At 48.1% G+C, this 22,382-nt stretch overlaps 1 protein-coding gene across 1 annotated transcript; it reads left to right on the top strand.

Moving 5' to 3' along the window:
• Positions 1 to 2,559: 2,559 nt before the first annotated feature.
• Positions 2,560 to 20,728, top strand: LOC121009988 (cadherin-1-like; the record flags this gene model as incomplete). Its single annotated transcript, XM_040443432.1, is given in 7 exon segments — positions 2,560 to 2,755; positions 5,283 to 5,365; positions 5,368 to 5,463; positions 6,297 to 6,425; positions 10,050 to 10,232; positions 19,506 to 19,747; positions 19,951 to 20,728. Coding segments are annotated over 7 exon segments (1,116 nt in total), but the record flags the coding sequence as incomplete, so codon positions are not given.
• Positions 20,729 to 22,382: the final 1,654 nt, after the last annotated feature.

The following is a 22,382-nucleotide window of genomic DNA, read 5'->3' as shown; positions in this document are numbered from 1 at the left end:
AGAAGCCCTATGTTTGCAGGAAGGATGGACAAGGCTTTACCAATAAATTGCATCTCAGCTACCAGAGAACAAATGTAGCTACCACACACTCCATACCCCAGCTCTGAGGGAGGTTCAGAAGAAGCCTACTGACCCCTTACACTCCCCAAGAATATAATGAGAGCAGATATAACAGGTTAAACAAATCCTCTACTTTCAGGGCAAGAGATGAGGTATACAAACGGGGGAAGGTTCCTTGAGTGTTTCTGGGGATGTTGACGCCAATCCCCTCCACGGTTTTTTGGCCTCCTGTTCTAATAAATTTTGTGTGCATTCAAATCCAAACTCCACATCATGTACCTCTTCCCCCCTTATCACTGAAAGCAGAAGGGTCCAGGAGGGCCAGAGAACTCATGCTCTTGGCCCAGGTCTCCACAGGAACTTAACCCCTGGAAAGGTATAAAAGTCAGGAGTGAATCTAGTTAGACCAGTAGAGAATTTCTGGGCCAGGGAGAGAAATTTAAGATTTGAGACAGACTCATCAGGGAAGGGAATGCCCTAGTCTCCTGGGAAGCATGGTGTTTTCCCCTAATAGACGCCTGTCCTTTGCTGCCACCCTCCTCCCTTGGCTTCTCATGGTTCCTCTCTTGGTGTCCCTCCTCCCTTGTAGCCTCAGAGGTGAACACTGGGTGGGGGGAGGGACACACACGTGTGTATGTATACACACCTATGTGTATGTACATCCATGTGCCTGGCTCAGTCTGGGGCACCTCCTCTCTCTCACTCTCTCCTTGCTGGCATCAGGTGCACAGCACATGAATTCCATATCAGCCCACAGTGGGTTTGATTCTCAGATCTGCCCTCACCAGTTGTGTGACACAGAGCAAGATACTCAACCCCTCTGTGCCTGTTTTATAAGCCGGAGAACGGGAATGGTGACCCCAGCCCTTGGTTTGATGTTCAAAGTTGAGTAAGCATAGGCAGAATCTGGTACAGAGATGCCAAGAATACAAGTCCCTCCCTCTTTGTTACTCTCTCTCTTGCACAACTTTCAATGCCCGTGTCTTCAAGGGCTTTAGCGCTGCACAAGGAAGATAAAAAGAGTAGGTAGGGTAGGGGGCAGGGAGCCAGATTCATAAATTGGACAGACACCAGTGCTTTCTCTGAACAGACTCAGCTACCCTGAGAAAGAGCTGTGAGGTCAGGGATGCAAAGTGGGTGGGTCCATCTCCCTCCAGGCCACTGCCCTTCCCACTGAGCCTGAGCAGCTCTGAACCCCCCTCAACACAGGCAGGCAGTACCGACAATAACGTGTAAACCCAGACGCTCACCCAGCCCTTCCTGAGAAGAGACTGTGGGGTCAGCATCTGCAGGAACTGGACGTACAGTAAGTGAGTCTCTGATCTCACTCACTGGCCCATCTGCATACAATGTTCACAGAGCCCATGGCTCAGCAGCTTCTACGGTACACTTACCTTGTGCCCGGGCCCCATATGGTTTAATGCACAGCTGTGGTCATCTGAAACTCTTAACTATTTTATCTTTAGACTCCTGCATGGTAAGTGAAGTCTGAAAGGACAGTGGAGCATGCCGTGAGCAGGGCAGATATGCACAAGTGAGCGGCCACCCATTCACATGTAAGATCCACCCACCCCAGGAGCACACAATTCCCAGGGACACAATGGGTGGAAGTAGCAAGACTGCAAGTGAACGTGAAATAAGCATGTTACATGCACCACTGGGTAAGCGGGGATGTTGACATCTTTTCTTAGAACCAGAACTGACTTCCAATACAAAGAGGAGGCAATGGTGTTCTAGGAAGCACAATGAACGAGAGCCACTATCACATCCCTCCTGCAGGAGTTAGCTTCCTGCTTCTGAGGAATCGTATGCATCTCAGCCCAGTTCCTACTAGGATGGCTTCATGGAGGCTAAATCCCAAGTCCCACACTTTACAGGAGATACCAAAAGGAGTATGGGCCATCCAGGGGGCACCCAAACCCCATGACTTCCAACAGTGATCCTTCTGTCCCTCTCCCTATGCCTGGCTTGTGAACATTCTCTACATAAACTATGTGGATTTCAATAATAAATATTCATTATTATTTTCTCTAGTCCCTTATGCTTTTGTAAGGGAAGGTGAGTATTTGTGGCTTTCTTTCCCTATAGGAAGAGGGGACAATTCTCTTCCCTGTAAAGCCTCATGCTGAGAAAGCAGCCCAACCCTCAATGTTCTGTGACTTTAGCATGAGCCATTGCAGAAGGGGCAGAGTTAGGAATAATGCTGGCAGAGGAGCTCACAATATAAGGGGAGGAGAAGCCCCAAGCTGCCAGGTGATTCCTGCCTCCATTTCCCACCAGAACTGACCTGAAACTCTTCTGGGAAGCTGATCACTTCCAGATGAGGACAGGTCTGTTCCTTCTTCCTCCCCTTCAGCAAAACCTCATTGCCAGTGTGGCCACCAGCCTGCAAGATGGCCCCCCAAAATCTACCTCTCATTACCACACCTTTGTGCACTCCCACCTTCACAGAACAGGGTTGACCTGTGCTGTGAAAATTACGGCGTATGACGCCCAAAGTGGGACAGATGCCCACTCGCTGGCCTCTTCTGCACCTTTATTGCTTTTCAGCTTTTCTTTCATGCTGCGTCTTCGACTGGGAATGCTGTGGAAGAGCCTACGGAGACTGTGATCACAGTGGTAGGCCCAAATGACAACAAGCCTGAATTCACCCGGGTGGTCTTTGAGGCGTCTGTGATGGAAAGAGCCCACCCAGGTTAATTTGAACAATGGAGGGCTTTAGTGACACATGGCAGTAAAATCAGGGGAGATACAAAGAATCTGGGAAACTGAAGTGTAAAAACCAGAGGAGATCTTACGAATCCACACCCTGGGCTCCAGTGCATGGAAAGTTTCCACTTGGAGATTGGAAGGGACAGATCAAGGACTGCAATGACTTGTTCTTTCTTTCTTTCTTTCTTCTTTTTTTTTATTTTTTTATTTTTTTAGGGTGGGGTTTCAAGCAATAGAAACCCTCTCAGGCTTGCTCAAAAAAGTCGGGACTGGGGAGGGCTACAGGTGGAAAGGATCCCACAAAGAGGGGCCAAAAGGGACCATAAAGCAAGAAGGTCCTTTTGGGGCCAAGGAAGTCCAGGAATCATGGGTCTGCTACTGTCCAGGTGATGCTCACTGGTTGCCTCAATTCTGTCTCTATGTCCTGTCTGCATTTGCTGGTCTCTGCATCTCTGTAACTGGTGCCACTGGCAGACCCTCCTCCCCTTGTGGCCGTTCTCACTTCATAGCTCCCTCGACACACCCTTTCTGCGTCAGTTTCCATTTCTCCCTACATATTTCCTAATACATGCTCCTACAAACACGAATCTGACTGATTATTCTTGATTAGGGGGCCACTCTGGTTTCAACAGGCTCTTCCTTACACATCGAGGAGCTGTTGTTACACTTCCAGACATGACACTAAACCTGTGGATCCCATGACGGCATCATAGGCAACACTGACAGGACCACATGCTCACAACTTCCAACCGGACATTTTGGGAATGGATGTTGAGGTCCTCATTCTCTCGGACTGAAGATAAATGAAGCCGAAAAATCACAGGGTGTTTCATGTGAAATGACATTATGATGGATGCTTTCTTCTCCCTTCTGGCCCGCCATAACAGCCACTAATGCTTTCTTCCTCCTCTTCTCTGTATTTTCTATCTTCGTGCTGCCTTTGGCCCTACCACAAACCATGGCTCACTGGCCAGCACTAGCTGTCTTCTTATCACCCACGTAGGGGACAGATCTGTTTCAGGTTCTCTCAGCGGACCAAACTCTAGAGGCTTGGTTCTAGCTACCATGACACACTGCCCCCACCTGCCTTTGTCCACTCTCTCACCACTTCCCTCCATCTGGCTTACGTGCTTGGCTCTAGCTCAGATGTGTGGCCAGTGGCCAGATGGGACTCCCCTGACAATGGCAGGGAAGGAAGAATGACACAAGAGGCCTGAGATCAGTAGAACAGTTGGAAAGATGAGATATGAAATGGTCACCTGACCCTCCCCTTGAGCACCTAATAACATCTCAGCACCCTGAAGTATCATGTTAATGAGGGACAAGATCCCACAGCGACAGCCATGTCAAAAGATGCCCTAAAGACAAAAGAGAGAGGGAAGCAAACCAAGAAACAGACTTAACTACAGAGAACACACTGATGGTTACCAGAGGGGAGCGGGGTGGGGGATGGGTTAAATAGGTGACGGGGATTAAGGACTGCACTTGTCGAGATAAGTACCAGGGGAGGTGTGGAATTTTTGAATGACTATATTGTACACTTGAAACTAATACTACACTGTATTTTAACTAACTGGAATTTATTTTTGTTAATTTTTTTATTACATTTATTTATTGATTGATTGATTGATTGATTGATAGACCGAGAGAGACAGAGCACAAGTCAGGGAGGGGCAGAGAGAGAGGGAGACACAGAATCCGAAGCAGGCTGCAGGCTCCAGGCTCCGAGCTGTCAGCGCAGAGCCTGACGCGGGGCTCGAACTCACAAACAGCGAGATCATGACCTGAGCCGAAGTCTGACGCTTCACCGACTGAGCCACCCAGGCGCCCCTAACTGGAATTGAAATAAAAACTTAGAAAATAAAATAAAATACATTTTTTAAAAGATGCCCTGGGGCACCTGGCTGGCCCAGTCAGCGGAATGAGCAACTCTTGTTCTCGGTTGGGGTCTTGAGTTCAAGCCCCATGTTGGGTGTAGAGATTACTTAAATAAATAAATACATCTTTTTTTTTTTTAATTTTTTTTTTCAACATTTATTTATTTTTGGGACAGAGAGAGACAGAGCATGAACAGGGGAGGGGCAGAGAGAGAGGGAGACACAGAATCGGAAACAGGCTCCAAGCTCCGAGCCGTCAGCCCAGAGCCCGACGCGGGGCTCGAACTCACGGACCGCGAGATCGTGACCTGGCCGAAGTCGGACGCCCAACCGACTGCGCCACCCAGGCGCCCCAATAAATACATCTTTAAAAAGAAAAATAACTAAAAAAAATTTTAAAGGACGCCCTAAAGATTTCTGGAAAAAGTAAACAAATCATTTGTAAATTATTATAATAATTTGGTGAATTATTTGAACTAGAACTTATACCACTTGATAAGTACTTTTGTCACCTGTATAGTGAATAGACCAAAAAAAGAACACATTTAATTTTAGATTTCTGTGTTAATTTGTATTGCCCTGCCAGTTGTTAGCTGTTGAAATCATCAACTCTTCTCCCCTTTGTCCTTGTAGGAACCTCCGTGATGCAAATCACAGCAACGGACGCAGATGACCATGAGAACACCTACAATGCGGCCACTGACCCCTCGGCCAAGACCTCAGCCAAGACCCCTCGGTGCCTCACCCCAACATGCTCACCATCAACCAGGACACAGGAATCATCGCTGTGCTCACTTCTGGGTTGGACCAACAGGTCAGGGGTCAAGAGGGGCTACCGGGTAGTGCAGTTAAATGTACATTTGTCCCAGCTGGTAAGGCTCGGGCACAAGTCAGAACACTGACTAATCAGAACAAACATGAGCCAATCGGAGCAGACACCAGCCAATCAGAACAGGTTCCCAGCCAGTCAGAATAGGCACTCAACCAATCAAAAGAGACTCCTGACTGTTAGACCATGAACCAACCAATCAGAAGAGGCATCTATCTGCCACAGACAGGGTTCCCGCTGATGCCCCCCCCCCCCACCCTCCCGCCTGGCTGACTTTGAGCCCTGGGCATATAGCAAGCCCTAAGGTATCACTGGGGTGAATTAGAAATGTGAGCCACAAGACAATTCCTGTAACTGACGAAATGAAATGATTCTGTTTCCCAGGGATTCAGACCACATTCTCTGGTGAAAATAGAAAAATACAAGCATCCCCCGCCCCCGTAAGTGTTGCACACATAACTGAAGGGGGACCCAGGACTCCCAGGTGTAGTGCTGGGAGTGGGAATATATTGATCAAATCCCAATCCAGGAAACTTTCCTCCTGGGTCAGTTCTGGGAGAGGATGGTCCGAATTTACCAAAGTTGACTTCTCTGAGTGGTGAGCCAAGGTGAAAGCTGAGGTACGGGGCAGCATGTCAGCCTCTCCTTGAGAGCCTGACAGGACCGTCGCTCCCGGGAGCCAGTCATTTACTGGAAGGGAGGGTCCGCCAGGTTTGCTGCCTCAGGCATTCCACATTTACTCTCTGGGTGCCACTGGATAGATGGGCCAAACCTGCATCTATCATCCCCAGTGCTGACTGCCACCTGCTTGTCTGCAGATCGCTTCCGTATACACCCTGACAATTCAAGCTGCTGACCTCCAAGGTGAAGGCTTAAGTTCTACAGGGACAGCTGTGATCACAGTCACCCACAGCAATGCTAACCCTCCCCGCTTCAGCCCAACTTTGGTAAGTCCAGCCAAAGTCAATGGATGTCTCGTGACCTATGTTCTACAGTGAATTATGTGTCACTGTGTTGACAGGCAGTGTCATGATTCAAGCCTCAGCCTGGCAGTGTTTGAGAACGCTCTGGACCACATTCTCTGATGAAAATAGGAAAATACAAGCATCCCCCGCCCCCATAAGTGTTGCACACATAACGGAAGGAGACCCAGGACTCCCAGGTGTAGTGCTGGGAGTGGGAATATATTGATCAGATCCCAATCCAGGAAACTGTCAGTATATGGGTCAGTATTGGGAGGGGACGATCTGAATTCACCAAAGTTTGCTTCTTTGAGTGGTGAGCCAAGGTGAAACTCTCCGGGTCCCAGGGAAAGGGCTGCTTGCTCTGGGCCAGGTGGTGACTCAGATGGGCAGATGAGTGTGAAAGACAGAGTCCATGACACAGACAAGATGTCATTGTCCTAGGGGCACAATCGTTCACGGGGAGCCCCATCCCACTGGTTAAGAATAAAGAGACCTCGGGCCCAGGTGGCAGGAACTGACACAGGGATTCTTTGAGGACGTGCGGTACAGGACACTTGGATGAGCAAAAGGACAGAAGGAGTTTATTGTAAAGAAACAGAGTGGGGGACAGACAGGCTTGGGGGCAGCTGAGCCTTATGAAGGCTAGAAAACAGTGTCTGGAAACCCCTAGGAATCCAAGTCACCTTGTCTGTCTGTCCCTCTCCCTCACACTGTCTCATCTTTATACATCTGTTTAATTCTCACTCTGCAGCCTGACTCTGTCTGTGCATATTTGCATAGTCATTCTATCTCTTCAACCATTGGACATTTACTTCGTACCTACTTGTGGCCAGGTCCTGTCCCAGGCATGGGGACATCTGTGATGACACAGACAAAAAACCCGGGTCTTTGGGAGATGAAATTCTCCCAGGGGACACATGACCCTCCTGTGGCCCTCAAGCCCCTGCCCATCCCCCTGGCCTCACTACTCAACTGGCCCTCCCTGAGCTCCGGCCTTTGTGCTTCCTTGCTGGTCTTTCAACATACCAGTCATGCCCTTGTCTCAGCACTTCCCTCCTCCTCGGAGAAGACCACACTCAAACCCATTGCCTGCCACCCCCTGCCAAAGCTCATTCTCAGCTCATCTCACCATCTTGATTGTTGTACTTGTTCAGGTCTTTAGGACTGTCCCTTCCTCTTGCCACTTTGTGTCACGTCAGTGCACCTGGCGATGCTGCCTCGATATTTCCTCAAGGAAGGAAGGTCCCAGGTGCCTTTATGTATTCTCAGTTGAGGCAACAATTGGAATGGAATCAAAGTCTCTGCGTTCCAACCACAAATCCCCATCGCAATGGCCTGAGAGGACTCTCTAGACAGGGTGTGGAGCCGGGGGCAGGGCACAGGCATCCTTCCCGTGATAAGGGTGGTGTCTCAGTGGGGCCCCAGTGGGCAGTCCCATGTGGGCCTCTCCAGTGGCTCAGGGTAGGGCAGGAACCTCCCAGCTCTCGGTGCTAACTCAGGCAGCAGTCACACCAGTAGTGTCTCACTGGGAAACAGAGGTATCTGTACCTGCTCAGGGTGCAGACCAACCAAGAACAACTGTCAGTTCCCAGTTACTGAGCAGTTTATGTCTACACATTTTACCTGCATGATCTCAACCTCCTGAGGCAGACATCCTTTCATCTACACACCCAGAAAAGTCAACAGGATTGGCTGAAAACCATGACGGGTTTATTGCTCTATGTAACACAATCCAGACACAGAAGGCCCCAGCTTCCGGGCACACCAGGCGGCAACACAGGGACACAGGTTCCTTCTTTTTGTTCCATCTTCCTTAGCTTGTGAGTTTTGTCTTCATGGTGGCTGCTACACCAGACCACTGATCCAGTTAGAAGAGGGAGGGAAGAGATCAAGAGCCATGCCGGGTGTCTTTTTACCATAACCTCCACCAGGTAGACTTGCACTTTGACCTCACCAGCCAGAATATGGTATGTGGCCACCCCTGGCTGGAATTTGTTTAGGTAGCAGGGATTACAGAGCAGGGAATCACGCAGTGAGAATAACAGAATAACTGGCACTGACCCCATCAGGCTGGACCCCCTTGCCCACTCTTAAGCAGCCCAATGCCATAGGAGAGTCATGAGGAAGGTTCCAGGCAAAGCCTGCAGGCCTTGAGGGGTTTAACCAAGGCCTACCTGTTTGGTGGTCACCTGGCTTAAGCCCAGGGACATGGGGTCTGGATTCCATGGGCTGGCCCTGCTCAGGCCACTGGGAATGGTGACAGGGTGGTCACCTGGGTGTCTAGAGCCCCAGGCTCTGAGCTGCTTTCTCTCAGGGGAGATGGGCCAGACCCTTGGCATAAAGTCCAGGGATGTGCTCAAGGCAGTGGGCCTTGGATTTAGGTCCCAAGCATCCCCTTCTCAGTCCTGTAGCTGTGACCTTAGTGTTTCTGTGCCCCTCCCCAAAATCAGAGGTGATGGTAGCCCTGGTCTCCTAAACTGCAGTACAGATTAGGGTCTGTCTGCTCCCACTGGTGCTACCCTGACAGCAATACAGATCAGTTAGCCTTGTTGAATGGAGAAGAAGTTGTCTGACCTCCCTGTGTTTATCATCTATGGAAGGGGGGGGGGTGGCCAGTGATTTTGTCCTCTGGGGGTATATGAGGACCACAGTAAATAATGTACAGGAAGGTGCTAATAGGAATTCATTCATGGGCTGGAATTGGAACCAGTCTGACCTCAGAGAGCACACTGTCTCTACTCTGGAAGATGTATCCGAAAAATAATTGAGTTAATTCTTCTGAACCCACTGCTGGACGTGCTACAGTTAGGAAGCCCATCCTTCTCTGTCCTTTGTTCCCAAGACAGGTACGCCAGGATACAAAGAGACAGAGAACAGCAGAGGCTCACGTGCCTGAATTCCCTGTAACCGAAATGCAGAGACACTTGTAGACGTCACCTTATCATCCACAGAGTCCTGGGCAATAAACCCAGCGGCCCTCCCAAGGTGACTAGGGCTGGAGTCAGGGTCACACCTGAGCCTGGAAGGTGTTCCAGCAGAGCCCTCCTAACAGTCTCGTGTGCAGGATGTAAGACAGAGACACTTGCTCCCCACGGAGACTGAGTCAGAAGGGACCTGACAGCGAGGTGCGGGGGACAGGCTGGAGGAGCCGCTCTAGGTCCAACTTCTCGCTTGGCTCCTGAGCCTGCGGGGCTGATGGCCTCAGCTGGGATCTGAGGAGCTTCGCACGGTGGCTGCAACCTGAGAACAGAGCCCGGAATGGCTGCACTTGGCCAGGGGCACATACCCTCCTCGGCTGACGCACACTTTGGGGTCCAAGCTTCAGGAGCTAGGAGACACGGTTTCACCCTTTCCCGTCCCTTCGGCACAGAGTGGAAGTAGACACTGAGCTGTTGGAAGCCCCACCGCTGACGCACACGTCCAGGGTACTGAGCAGGGCCTTTGCAGGTGCCCCTCACTGTCGCTCAGGCCAAGAGACACCCGCTTCAAGAAAAGACCCTTCTACCACGGCCCATCCTGCTGAAGATCCCTTGAGGCTGCCACAGGCTGCTTCCCAGGTCCCCACACAGGATGTCAAGGACGAGTGTCTGTGTCCTTCTCTTGCAGTACACGGGCCAGGTGTTTGAAAACAAGGTGGATGCAGGGATACTGAGACTGAAGGTGAAGAGAGAAGATGCCCCAGGCTCTCCAGCAGGGAAGGCAGCGTTTTCCATCCTGAATGACAGAGCAGGCCTCTGCACTGTCACCACGGACCCGGAGACCAACAATGGCCTTTTGAAAACAGCCAAGGTAGGTGTGAGTTCTAAGGAGGTGGCCGCCATGATCGATTGGCTCTGTCCACCCTGAACCAAGACAGGAGCAGACACCACACTCCTCACACCAGGAAGGCAGTTTCCCAGTGGGGGCCTTCTACTGCGATGGGGGTCCCCCCCGGTCCTTGCATCAAAACAGCCATGCCATCACCCTGGACCTCAGAAATGCTGCCTAATTAACAGCTTTTTCCCAGAAAAACACTAACCTGGGATGTTTTCAGAGAGCTACACTGGGACAGGGGTCTTCATCTGGGTTCCTCCAAAAGTGGGAGGGGCCCCAGAAGCACTGAGAAGGGGTGAGTGGGACAGGAAGTGGGGAGAGAACAGGAGGCTCAAGAATAGAGGACTCAGGCCTCCAGAGTCATTGTGAGCAATGCCTGAGCAGTCGTCTCATCTGAGACATTTGTCTCCCTTCCCTTATGCTTAGAACTGTTGCTTTACCCCTAGAGGCAGGAAGCCAGGTCCCCTGAGCCACAGTGGTCTTCAGAGTGGGCACAGGGGACTGGAACCATCTACTCCCCATTCCCCCGGATAAACTGAAGATAAACTATCAAAAAGAGAGAGAGAAACAAAAAGATAGGCAACTGGGTGTCTCAGTCCGTTAAGTGTCAGACTCTTGATCTCGGCTCAGGTCATGATCTCACGGGTGGAGAGTTCACGCCCCACGTTGGGCTCCTTGCTGGCAGTCCTGAGCCTGTTTGGGATTCTCTCTCTCCCTCTCTCTTTCTGCCCTTTCCCCGCTTATGCGCACATGCACATCCATGCACTCGCTCTCGCTCGCTCGCTCTCTCAAACATAAAAAAATAAACAAAAACAAACAAACAAACAAAAAAAACAAGAAGGGGAGGGAGGGAGCCAATATGGCGGAACAGCATGGAAGTTTTTTGTGTGTCTCGCATGCATGAAATACAGCCAGACCAACACTAAACTATCCTGCACACCTAGAAAACTGATTGGAGGACTAACACAACAATCTGCACAACCTGAACCACAGAATTCAGCAGGGATGCGGCGCGGAGAGCTGAACTGGGGGAGAGAGAAACCACGGGAAGGGAGGCGCTTCTGCGGGCAGAGAGAGGACGGAGACTGGGGAGGGGGGAGAATACGGGAAAAGCACCCTTCCCCAAAAGCAGCTGGAGAGAAAGCGGAAAATTAGAAACAGCCGCAGGGGCTGAACTAAAAAAGGAGAAAGGCGAGGGTTTAAATTCCATTAAGACTGTAAACAAGGGGAATGCAGAGTCTGAAACTCCACAGCTCCATACCTGGTGGTGCTCGGGTCGGAAGTGTGAATCCCCAGGAGCAGAGTGGAGTCCGGGAGGTTCTTGGGCCACACGGGAAAAAGTGGTTCCAGTGCTGGAAGAACATTTGGTAGAGACTGTTGAGGCCACCTGGTCGCAGAAGACCCCAGAGAACAGCCACATTCGCTGGTGCTGGAACAAGGTCATTAAGGGTGAAGCCTGGTGCCACGTGTGTGTTGTGATTTTCCATGGTCCCTAAAACACTGCTGCTACACTGTCTCGCGAACTTTTTTGGGGGTGGCCTGGCACCTGGCTGCAGTCTCGGGGTACCGGCAACAGCGGGGTCCAGCAGGAGCTCCTGGGTGCAGCCGACATTCGGCCATTGCCCATTCGGCCATTGCTCGGTGAGACCCTCCCGCAGAGGGGCGGAACGGGTCAAAGCCGCAATCTTTCGGAAATAAGGGGCCAGGGAAAAGAGCCGCGTCTAAGACAAAACTCAGGAGAGAGTTACGGACTGGGGCCTGGTCACGGAGAGTGAAAAAGCAGGGAGTGGATGAGAGCTGAAGACAGAGGACCGGTGCGCAATTGCTGATCTGGGAGAACAGGCTGGATAGCTGGGCGGCGCTATTTTCACCACTCCCACACATGCGCATTCGCACCCACCTGCAACACTCCACCCCAGTAGGCTAGCAGCGCCATCTAGGGGAGAGCGGCGCTGTTACAGCGAGCCCCGCCCAACTGGGCCAACTTCGCTCTTCAAGAACACAAGGCTCACCACCGGCTTGGTTTATGGACTATAAAGCGCTTCATAGTCTGCCTTCTACAGGAAAACGAAGTAATTTCCGTCGTATTTCAATCTGTTAGCAGGTCCATCTATTCAATTTTCTTTTTTCTTCTCTTTTTTGTTTCTTTTCTTTTTCTTGAAAACACAAAGGGAAAAAATTCATTTTTATTTTCAATTTTTATTAAAAATATTTTTCTTTAATTTTTTCTACTATATTCTTTACTTTTGTGTAAATTTTTTTCAAATTCTATTTTACTTCCATCATTTCATTTTAGTCTACTTCAGTGTATTCATTTTTTCAAGTTTTCAAACGATTTCCTTTTTCCCCCCCCTTTTTTATCTAACCTATCAAGCCACTTTCAACAATCAAAACACACCTAGGATCTAGCATCACATATTCGATTTTGTGTGTGTGTGTTTAATTTTTTAATTTTATTTTTTTAATTTTAATTTTTTCTACCTCATTAATTCCTTTTCTCCCTTCAAAATGATGAAACAAGGGAATTCACTCCAAAAGAAAGAGCACGAAGAAATGACAGCCAGAGATTTAACCAATACAGATACAAGCAAGATGTCTGAACCAGAATTTAGAATCATGATAATAAGAATACTAGCTGGAGTTGAAAATAGATTAGAATCACTTTCTGCGGAGATAAAAGAAGTAAAAACTAGTCAGGATGAAATAAAAAATGCTGTAACTGAGCTGCAATCACGGATGGATGCAGCGGCAGCAAGGATGGAGAATCAGCGATATAGAGACAAACTTATGGAGAATAATGAAGCAGAAAAAAAGAGGGAGATTAAGGCAAAAGAGCACGATTTAAGAATTAGAGAAACCAGTGACTCATTAAAAAGGAACAACATAGGGGCGCCTGGGTGGCGCAGTCGGTTGAGCGTCCGACTTCAGCCAGGTCACGATCTCGCGGTCCGTGAGTTCGAGCCCCGCGTCGGGCTCTGGGCTGACGGCTCGGAGCCTGGAGCCTGTTTCCGATTCTGTGTCTCCCTCTCTCTCTGCCCCTCCCCCGTTCATTCTCTGTCTCTCTCTGTCCCAAAAATAAATAAACGTTGAAAAAAAAAATTTAAAAAGGAACAACATCAGAATCATAGGGGTCCCAGAAGAGGAAGAGAGAGAGAGAGGGGTACAAGGGTTATGTGAGCAAATCATAAAAGAAAACTTTCCTAACCTGGGGAAAGACACAGACATCAAAATCCAGGAAGCACAGAGGCCTCCCTTTAGATTCAACAAAAACCGACCGTCAACAAGGCGTATCGTAGTTAAATTCACAAAATACCAGGCAAGGAGAGAATCATGAAAGCAGCAAGGGAAAAAAAGTCCTTAACCTACAAGGGAAGACAGATCAGGTTTGCGGCAGACCTTTTGACAAAACTTGGCAGGCCAGAGAGGAGCGGCAGGATATATTTAATGTGCTGAATTAGAAAAAATATGCAGCCAAGAATTCTTTATCCAGCAAGGCTGTCATTCAAAATAGAAGAAGAGATAAAAAGTTTCCCAAACAAAAATTAAAGGAGTTTGTGACCACTAAACCAGCCCTGCAAGAAAATTTAAGGGGGACTCTCTCAGAGGAGAAAAGATGAAAATATTAAATAAATAAATAAATAAATAAATAAATAAATAAGTACCAAAAGCAACAAAGATTAGAAAGGACCAAAGAACACCACCAGAAACTCCAACTCTACAAGCAACATCATGGCAATAAATTCATTATCTTTCAGTACTCACTCTAAATGTCAATGGACTCAATGCTCCAATCAAAAGACATAGGGTAACAGAATGGATAAGAAAACAATATCCATCTATATGCTGTTTACCAGAAATCCACTTTAGACCTAAAGACACCATCAGATTGAAAGTAAGGGGATGGAGAACCATCTATCATGTTAATGGTCAACAAAAGAAAGCCAGAGTAGCCACACTTATATCAAACAATCTAGATTTTAAAATAAAGACTGTATCAAGAGATGCAGAAGGGCATTATATCATAATCCAGGGGTCTGTCCACCAAGAAGACCTAACAATTGTAAACATTTATGCACCAAATGTGAGACACCAAAATATATAAATCAATTAATCATAAATATAAAGAAACTCATCTATAGTAATACCATAATAGTAGGAGACTTCAACACCCCACTCACAGCAATGGACAGATTATCTAATCAAAAAATCAACAAGGAGACAATGGCTTTGAATGACACACTGGACCAGATGGACTTAACAGAGATATTCAGATCATTTCATCCTAAAGCAGAAGAATATACGTTCTTCTCCAGTGCACATGGAACATTCTCCAGAATAGACCACATACTGGGACACAAATCAAGTACAAAAAGATCGAGATCATACCATGCATATTTTCCGACCACAACACTATGAAACTCGAAATCAACTGCAAGAAAAAATTTGGAAAGGTAACAAATACTTGGAGACTAAAGAACATCCTACTAAAGAATGAATGGGCTAACCAAGAAGTTAAAGAGGAAATTAAGAAGTATATGGAAGCCAATGAAAATTATAACACTACAACCCAAAACCTCTGGGACACAGCAAAGGCGGTCATAAGAGGGAAGTACATAGCAATCCAGGCCTTCCTAAAGAAGGAAGAAAGATCTCAGATACACAACCTAACCTTACACCTTAAAGAGCTGGGAAAAGAACAACAAATAAATGAAACCAGAAGCTGGCTCTTTGAAAGAATTAACAAAATTGATAAGCCACTAGCCAGTTTGATCAAAAAGAAAAAAGAAAGGACCCAAATAAATGAAATCAAGAATGAAAGAGGAGAGATCACAACCAACACAGCAGAAATAAAAACAATAATAAGAGAATATTATGAGAAATTATACGACAATAAAATGGGCAATCTGGAAATAATGGACAAATTCCTAGAAATATATAAACTACCAAAACTGAAACAGGAAGAAATAGGAAATTTGAACAGGCCCATAACCAGTAAAGAAATCGAATTAGTAATCAAAAATCTCCCAAAGAACAAGAGCCCAGGGCCAGATGGCTTTCCAGGGGAAATTCCAGGGGAATTTTAACAAACATTTAAGGAAGAGTTAACACCTATTCTCTTGAAGCTGTTCCAAAAAATAGAAATGGAAGGAAAACTTCCAAACTCTTTCTATGAAGCCAGCATTAGTTTGATTCCAAAACCAGACAGAGACCCCACAAAAGAGGAGAACTATAGACCAATTTCCCTGATGAATCTGGACACAAAAACCTTCCACAAGATATTAGCCAACCAGACCCAACAATACATTAAAAATATTATTCACCATGAACAAGTGGGATTTATAGCTGGGATGCAGGGCTGGTTCAATATCCGCACAACAATCAATGTGATTGATCACATCAATAAAAGAAAGGACAAGAATCACATGATCCTCTCAATAGATGCAGAGAAAGCATTTGACAAAATACAACATCCTTTCTTGATAAATACCCTCAAGAAAGTAGGGATAGAAGGATCATACCTCGAGATCATAAAAGCTATATATGAACGACCCAATGCTAATATCATCCTCAATGGGGGAAAACTGAGAGCTTTACCCCTAAGGTCAGGAACAAGACAGGGATGTCCACTCTCACCACTGTTATTCAACATAGTATTGGAAGTCCTAGCCTCTGCAATCAGACAACACAAAGAAATAAAAGGCACCCAAATCGGCCAGGAGGAGGTCAAACTTTCACTCTTCGCAGATGACGTGGTACTCTATATGGAAAACCCTAAAGATTCCACCAAAAAACTGCTAGAAGTGATCCATGAATTCAGCAAAGTGGCAGGATATAAAATCAACACACAGAAAGCGGTTGCATTCCTATTCACCAACAATGAAGCAACAGAAAGAGAAATCAAGGAATTGATCCCATGTACAATTGCACCAAAACCATAAAACACCTAGGAATAAATCTAACCAAAGAGGTAAAAAATCTATACACTGAAAACAATAGAAAGCTTATGAAAGAAATTGAAGAAGACACAAAAAAATGGAAAAAGATTCCATGCTCCTGAATAGGAAGAGTAAATATTGTTAAAATATTGACACTACCCAAAGCAATCTACATATTCAATGCAATCCCTATCAAAATAACACCAGCATTCTTCACAGGGCGACAACAAATAATCCTAAAATGTGTATGGAACCAGAAAAGACACCGAATAGCCAAAGCAACCTTGGAAAAGAAAACCAAAGCAGGAGGCATCATAATCCCGGACTTCAAGCTGTATTACAAAGCTGTAATCAGCAAGACAGTATGGTACTGGCACAAGCACAGACACTCAGATCAATGGAACAGAACAGAGAACCCAGAAAGGAACCCGCAAACGTATGGCCAACTAACCTTTGACGAAGCAGGAAAGAATATCCAATGGAATAAAGACAGTCTCTTCAGCAAGTGGTGATGGGAAAACTGGACAGCGACATGCAGAAGAATGAATCTGGACCACTTTCTTGCACCAGACACAAAAATAAACTCAAAATGGGTGAAAGACCTAAATGTAAGACAGGAAGCCATCAAAACCCTCGAGGAGAAAGAAGGCAAAAACCTCTTGGATCTTGGCCGCAGCAACTTCTTACTCAACACGTCTCCAGAGGCAAGGGAAACTAAGCAAAAATGAACTACTGGGACCCCATCAAAATAAAAAGCTTTTGCACAGCGAAGGAAACAATCAGCAAAACTAAAAGTCAACCAACAGAATAGGAGAAGATATTTGCAAACGACACATCAGATAAAGGGTTAGTATCCAAAATCTATAAAGAACTTATCAAAGTCAACACCCCCCCCCAAAAAATAATCCAGTGAAGAAATGGGCAAAAGACATGAACAGACACTTCTCCAAAGAAGACATCCAAATGGCCAACAAACACATGAAAAAATGCCCAACTTCACTCATCATCAGGGAAATACAAATCAAAACCACAATGAGATACCTCCTTACACCTGTCATAATGGCTAACATTAACAACTCAGGCGACAACAGATGTTGACAAGGATGTAGAGAAAGAACTCTTTTGCACTGTTGGTGGGAATGTAACCTGGTGCAGCCACTCTGGAAAACAGTATGGAGGCTCCTCAAAACATTAAAATAGAACTACCCTACGACCCAGCAATTGCGCTACTAGGTATTTATCCAAAGGATACAGGTGTGCTGTTTCGAAAGGACTTATGCACCCCAATGTTTATAGCAGCACTATCGACAATAGCCAAAGTATGGAAAGAGCCCAAATGTCCATCGATGGATGAATGGATAAAGAAGATGTGGTATACATATACAATGGAGTATTACTCGGCAATTGAAAAGAATGAAATCTTGCCATTTGCAACTACATGGATGGAACTGGAGGGTATTATGCTAAGAAATTAGTCAGAGAAAGACAAATACCATGTGACCTGACTCATATGAGGACTTTAAGAGACAAAACAGATGAACATAAAAGAAGGGAAGCAAAAATAATATAAAACAGGGAGGGGGACAAAACAGAAGAGACTCATAAATATGGAGAACAAACAGAGGGCTACTGGAGGGGTTGTGGGAGGGGAGATGGTCTAAACGGGTAAGGGCACTAAGGAATCCACTCCCGAAATCATTGTTGCAGTATATGCTAACTAATTTGACTGTAAATTTAAAAAATAATGAAATGAAAATAAAAAAAAACAAGAGGGAATGTAAGGAGTCATGGTGGAGAAGGACAATCTCAGGAACTTCTGCTTGGCTGAGGAGTGACTGGGGAGGGAGTAGTCACTTACTGCTCCTTGTGCCAGGATACCAGGACGCCTAGAATAAACATGGAAAAGGCCAAAGGCGGCATCTCGACAAGGCTGGGGGACAGAAGCGCTAAAAGTCAAGAACTCCACCAAGGACATGCCCCAGAACATTTGTCGACCTGCATGAAACTGGAGTATTGTGCCAGCAGGCGGCAAATCGACCCCTTGGGAATAACCACATGCCTTGCGGGTGGTGCCGAGGCCTGAGTCAGGAGGACCCAATCCCAGCTGACTCCTGGCCCAACCATCTGGGGACTCTTTCAGATAATTCTGCTCAGGGCCCACCACCCATGTTGTCCCTGTGTAGGATAATAAAACAGAGAGCTAACACAGGGTCCCAAGAAGTGCCACGGGCTGTTTATGTACTAACACACTCAGTATTCACTCCAGCAGGGAAGTGCTGCAATTATGGACAGGCGACGATGGGGAAAATGAGGTTCAGAGCAGTGAGGTCACCTGCTTGGGCTGCACAGTAAGCGGCAAAGCCAAAACCCTCACCACAGTCCCCCTCTTCACTGCTATGTTAAGTGCGAAGTATCCAAGCGCCAGCTCAGCACAGAGCACTCCCTGTCATGGCCGCTTCTGCCCTGCCAATGGGCCTCGGGTCAGGCCAGCCTCGGCCAGAGGGAATTCTGAGATTCGCGGCTGGGATGATGTCCATGCTGAAGCAGGGGCTGGGCCTTCTACCCCGGTGCACTCACACGGCTGGGCACACGTGGCCGTCGGGGAGTCCTGGCTCAGGACTAGTCCAGGGGTGCATGATGATATGAAACCTCTACCACAGTTCTTTGAAATGAGAACTGGCCTACAAAGCTCAGAAACGGGAGCTTTCTGGTTGCTCCTTATACCAGCCACTATTGCTACATAACAAATCACCCCACACGCAACTCAGTGGCTTAAAAAATGGAACAGTTTTTTACCTCCATGGGTCAGGAATTCAGGAAAGACTCAGTGATTCTGAGTCAGGGTCTCTCCCACAGTTGTGGCCAGGACTGGAGGTGACCAGGACTGGAGGCCGGGGGCTCAAATGAGCTTCCTCATAGCATGGTGACCTCAGGGCTCTCTGACTTCACGCTCCAGTGAGCAAGGGCGGGGTGCCTCATCTTGGGTAACAAAGCCTTGAAGTCAGAATGCATGACACTGGCAACCTGCAGTAGGAGAAACCACGATGGAAGCCTGCTGGGGTTCACGGGAAGGGGACGTGGGCCCCGCTTCTGGGCGATGTGCTCAGGAAAGCACGTGCGAAGGGTGATGTTCTGTGGCCATCTTTGGAACACAGCCCGCCGTACCAAGCTGTGGCCTTCCCTCAAGACAGGCAGAGGGTAGCAAGCCAGGGCCTGAGCGCTCTTGCAGGCCAGCAAAAGGGAGGCCTCCTGTGCCAAGTCCTGGAAAGCTATGTGCCTGAGTCCCCTGACCGCCCTCTGCTATGTTCTTCAGGGCTTGGATTTTGAGACCACGCAGCAGTACGTCCTTTACGTGACAGTGGTGGATGCAGCGCCCTTGGCATCTCTCTTCACCTCTACGGCCACGGTCACCGTGGACGTGTTGGACGTGAATGAGGCCCCTGTCTTTGTACCCCTGATACAGATGGTGGAAATGCCCAAGGACACCAGTGTGGGCCAGGAGATCACATCCTACAGGGCCCAGGACCCAGACAGCTTCCGCTCTCAGGAAATCAGGTAGGACTGGAGGTGTGGCTTGGCCTTGCTGCCGTTCGGACCTGCTCAAGGCACCCAGGGCTGAGACCCAGCCACGTGCCTGGAGAGCTGGCCGGAGGAAATACTTAAATCTGTCAGCCCCCAGTAGCTCATTATGCCCCGGGAGGGTGGTTGGGGGACACATGGCCCCAGCCCTGTAAGAACCGAGGGTTTATCCCTTTCAGGTACCAGATAGGGCACGACCCCAGCCATCAGCTGGACATCAGCTCAGAAACAGGCGTCATTTCCACTCGAGCCAGTCTGCACGAGGACAGCGTGGAGAACCACACATTTTCGGCTGTTGTCATAGCTGTAGACAACGGCAGGGGCTTGGATGTTTCATCTTTGGGCGACATCCCTCTGTTGATATGATGCTCTGATGCCCAGCTCCACGTTGCGGCTGAGCTTGCGTACATTATCTCAACACATCTTTCCCAGAAGCTGATGAGGAGGGACTGTGTTCTCTTACCTGTTTTACTGAAAACACAGGATTGAGATTGCGATGAAAACACAGGATTGAGGAGTGAAAACGATCCTCCCAGCATCCCAGGGGGCAAGGAGGGGCTTGAGCCAGGCTGTCCAGGCTTCCGAGCAAAATCACTCAGGGGGTCCAGCCTGGCTGCTGTGTTACAGCAAAGGTGACCGTGGGCACAGCACCACCCGCGCTGGGAAGAGAGTGGCAGGATCTGCCTCCAGACACCCTAAGGGACAAAGTGCACACATACTGGCCCATGTCACACACACCTTCAACAAATACCCATTTGCACACTCACATGTGCACATTCACATTCACATAGATCACATTAAAACAGTCACTCATGCACACTCCCACAGACTAACATCCATGCAGACTCACAAGCTCATACGTGCACACGCACACATCATACACATTCACACGAATTGTCACACTCACACACACACTCTCATAAGACCCTGCTCAGGTCACGTTGCCTGTGGCCACCAGCACCTGGCAAACCGTACCCATAAATGGTGGTGCTAAGGGCCCAGTGAGTACTCAGGGCGCTGTGCAGAAGCTGCGTTTAAATTTTTTTTTTTAATGTTTTATTTATTTTTGACAGAGAGAGAGAGCATGAGCGGGGGAGCGTCAGAGAGAGAGGGAGACACAGAATCCGAAGCAGGCTCCAGGCTCTGAGCCATCAGCACAGAGCCCGATGCGGGGCTCAAACTCACAGGCTGCGAGATCATGACCTGAGCCGAAGTCGGACGCTCAACCGACTGAGCCAACCAGGCGCCCCGAAGCTGCGTTTAGAGTTAGATTAGAGAGGAGACAAACGGTAAGATCAAGCAGCCCCTTTTCAGGCTGGCTCAGTCACCCAGTGAGAGATAGGACCATGGGGAGGGGCCCCGGGGGGGGGGGACAGCAGACCTCATGGGACGGTGTTTAAGTTGGAGGAACTGTAGCGGCTCACAATTGTAGGGTCTGATCTCCTCTGTCTCATTCCCCCTTAGGGCAACCTCCAGCCATGGGGACCAGGACCCTTCTCCTCACTTTCTCTCACACAGACTGTCCAGTGGCAGACTCACAGTGCCTTTCCATCTGCCGGCGGGGACGAGAGCCTGAGGCTGTAAGTATGGGCCACCAGGGCCTTTCGCCAAACGCTTGCCTTTCTAGGGTCCCCATGGGTTGTCAAGATGAGCTCCCAGGTGAGTATCCAGCCTTGTCACCAGGATCGGCAAGGCACCGTGCACAGCCAATCAGACCGTGCACTGACTTGATACATATATACCTCACACTGCAAGTGTTTTTATCATTTTTAAGTGTTTTCAAATGTTATAACTTTGAATCCAAAGATGAGCCATTTAAACATCTACTATGACAATTTTCTGGTAGATGAGGACCTTGAAGATGAAGCGCCTTATTCTGATTTGCCTAGAGGTGCCACAAGGGACCTTGTCACCTTCTCATTAGGGAAGTTCCCAGTGTGCAATGTCCCCATGATAATCTTGGTTCTCAGAGAGGGCTGGCTGCCAGGATGCCAGGCAGGGGCTGAGGGTCTCAAGTGACTTGCGAAAGGGGCAGGGGCCCTAGACACTGAAGTTCCCGTCTGGGTGGAGGCAGGATGGGGAACGGGCCCTGGAGAGGCCCTGGAAGGAACTGCGACAACTCCCTTCCCCCCACCTTCTCTCCCGGCCACTAAGTTCTCTCTTGGGACAAAGAGTGTCAGGTCTCTAGAAAGGGAGTCACAGGGCACACCCCCACGAAGGTTTCATGGTTGTTCTTGTCAGTTTACTTATGGCAGTTGAGACGACTTAGCGATTCTAAGAGTACAAAAATAAAAAAATCTAAGAGTTCAAAGAAAGGTTAAAGAGCAAAAATAAGTAACCCCATCCACAGTTGCTTGTCCCAGAGTGGCTGCTGGTGTAAGTCTGCTGGTAGCATACTAGAAAGTATTCCAGGTCTTGGCCTCTCTGTGCCTCCTCTGTAAAATGGGGTTAATAATACTTACATCATGAGGTGGCCGTGAGGATTAAGTGAGCAAAGCTTTTAATGTAGCTGAAGCTATACACACACTCAGAGCAGAAAGGTATAGACGCCTCCCCCTGTTTACACCCTGTGTCATGCCTTGCGGCTAGTCACTACTCCAGGACACTGTTA

Source organism: Herpailurus yagouaroundi, unplaced genomic scaffold (assembly GCF_014898765.1).
Source record: "Herpailurus yagouaroundi ecotype Mexico unplaced genomic scaffold, PumYag 190, whole genome shotgun sequence".
Classification (NCBI taxonomy): Eukaryota; Metazoa; Chordata; class Mammalia; order Carnivora; family Felidae; genus Herpailurus; species Herpailurus yagouaroundi.
This window is presented reverse-complemented; position numbering and strand designations above follow the sequence as displayed.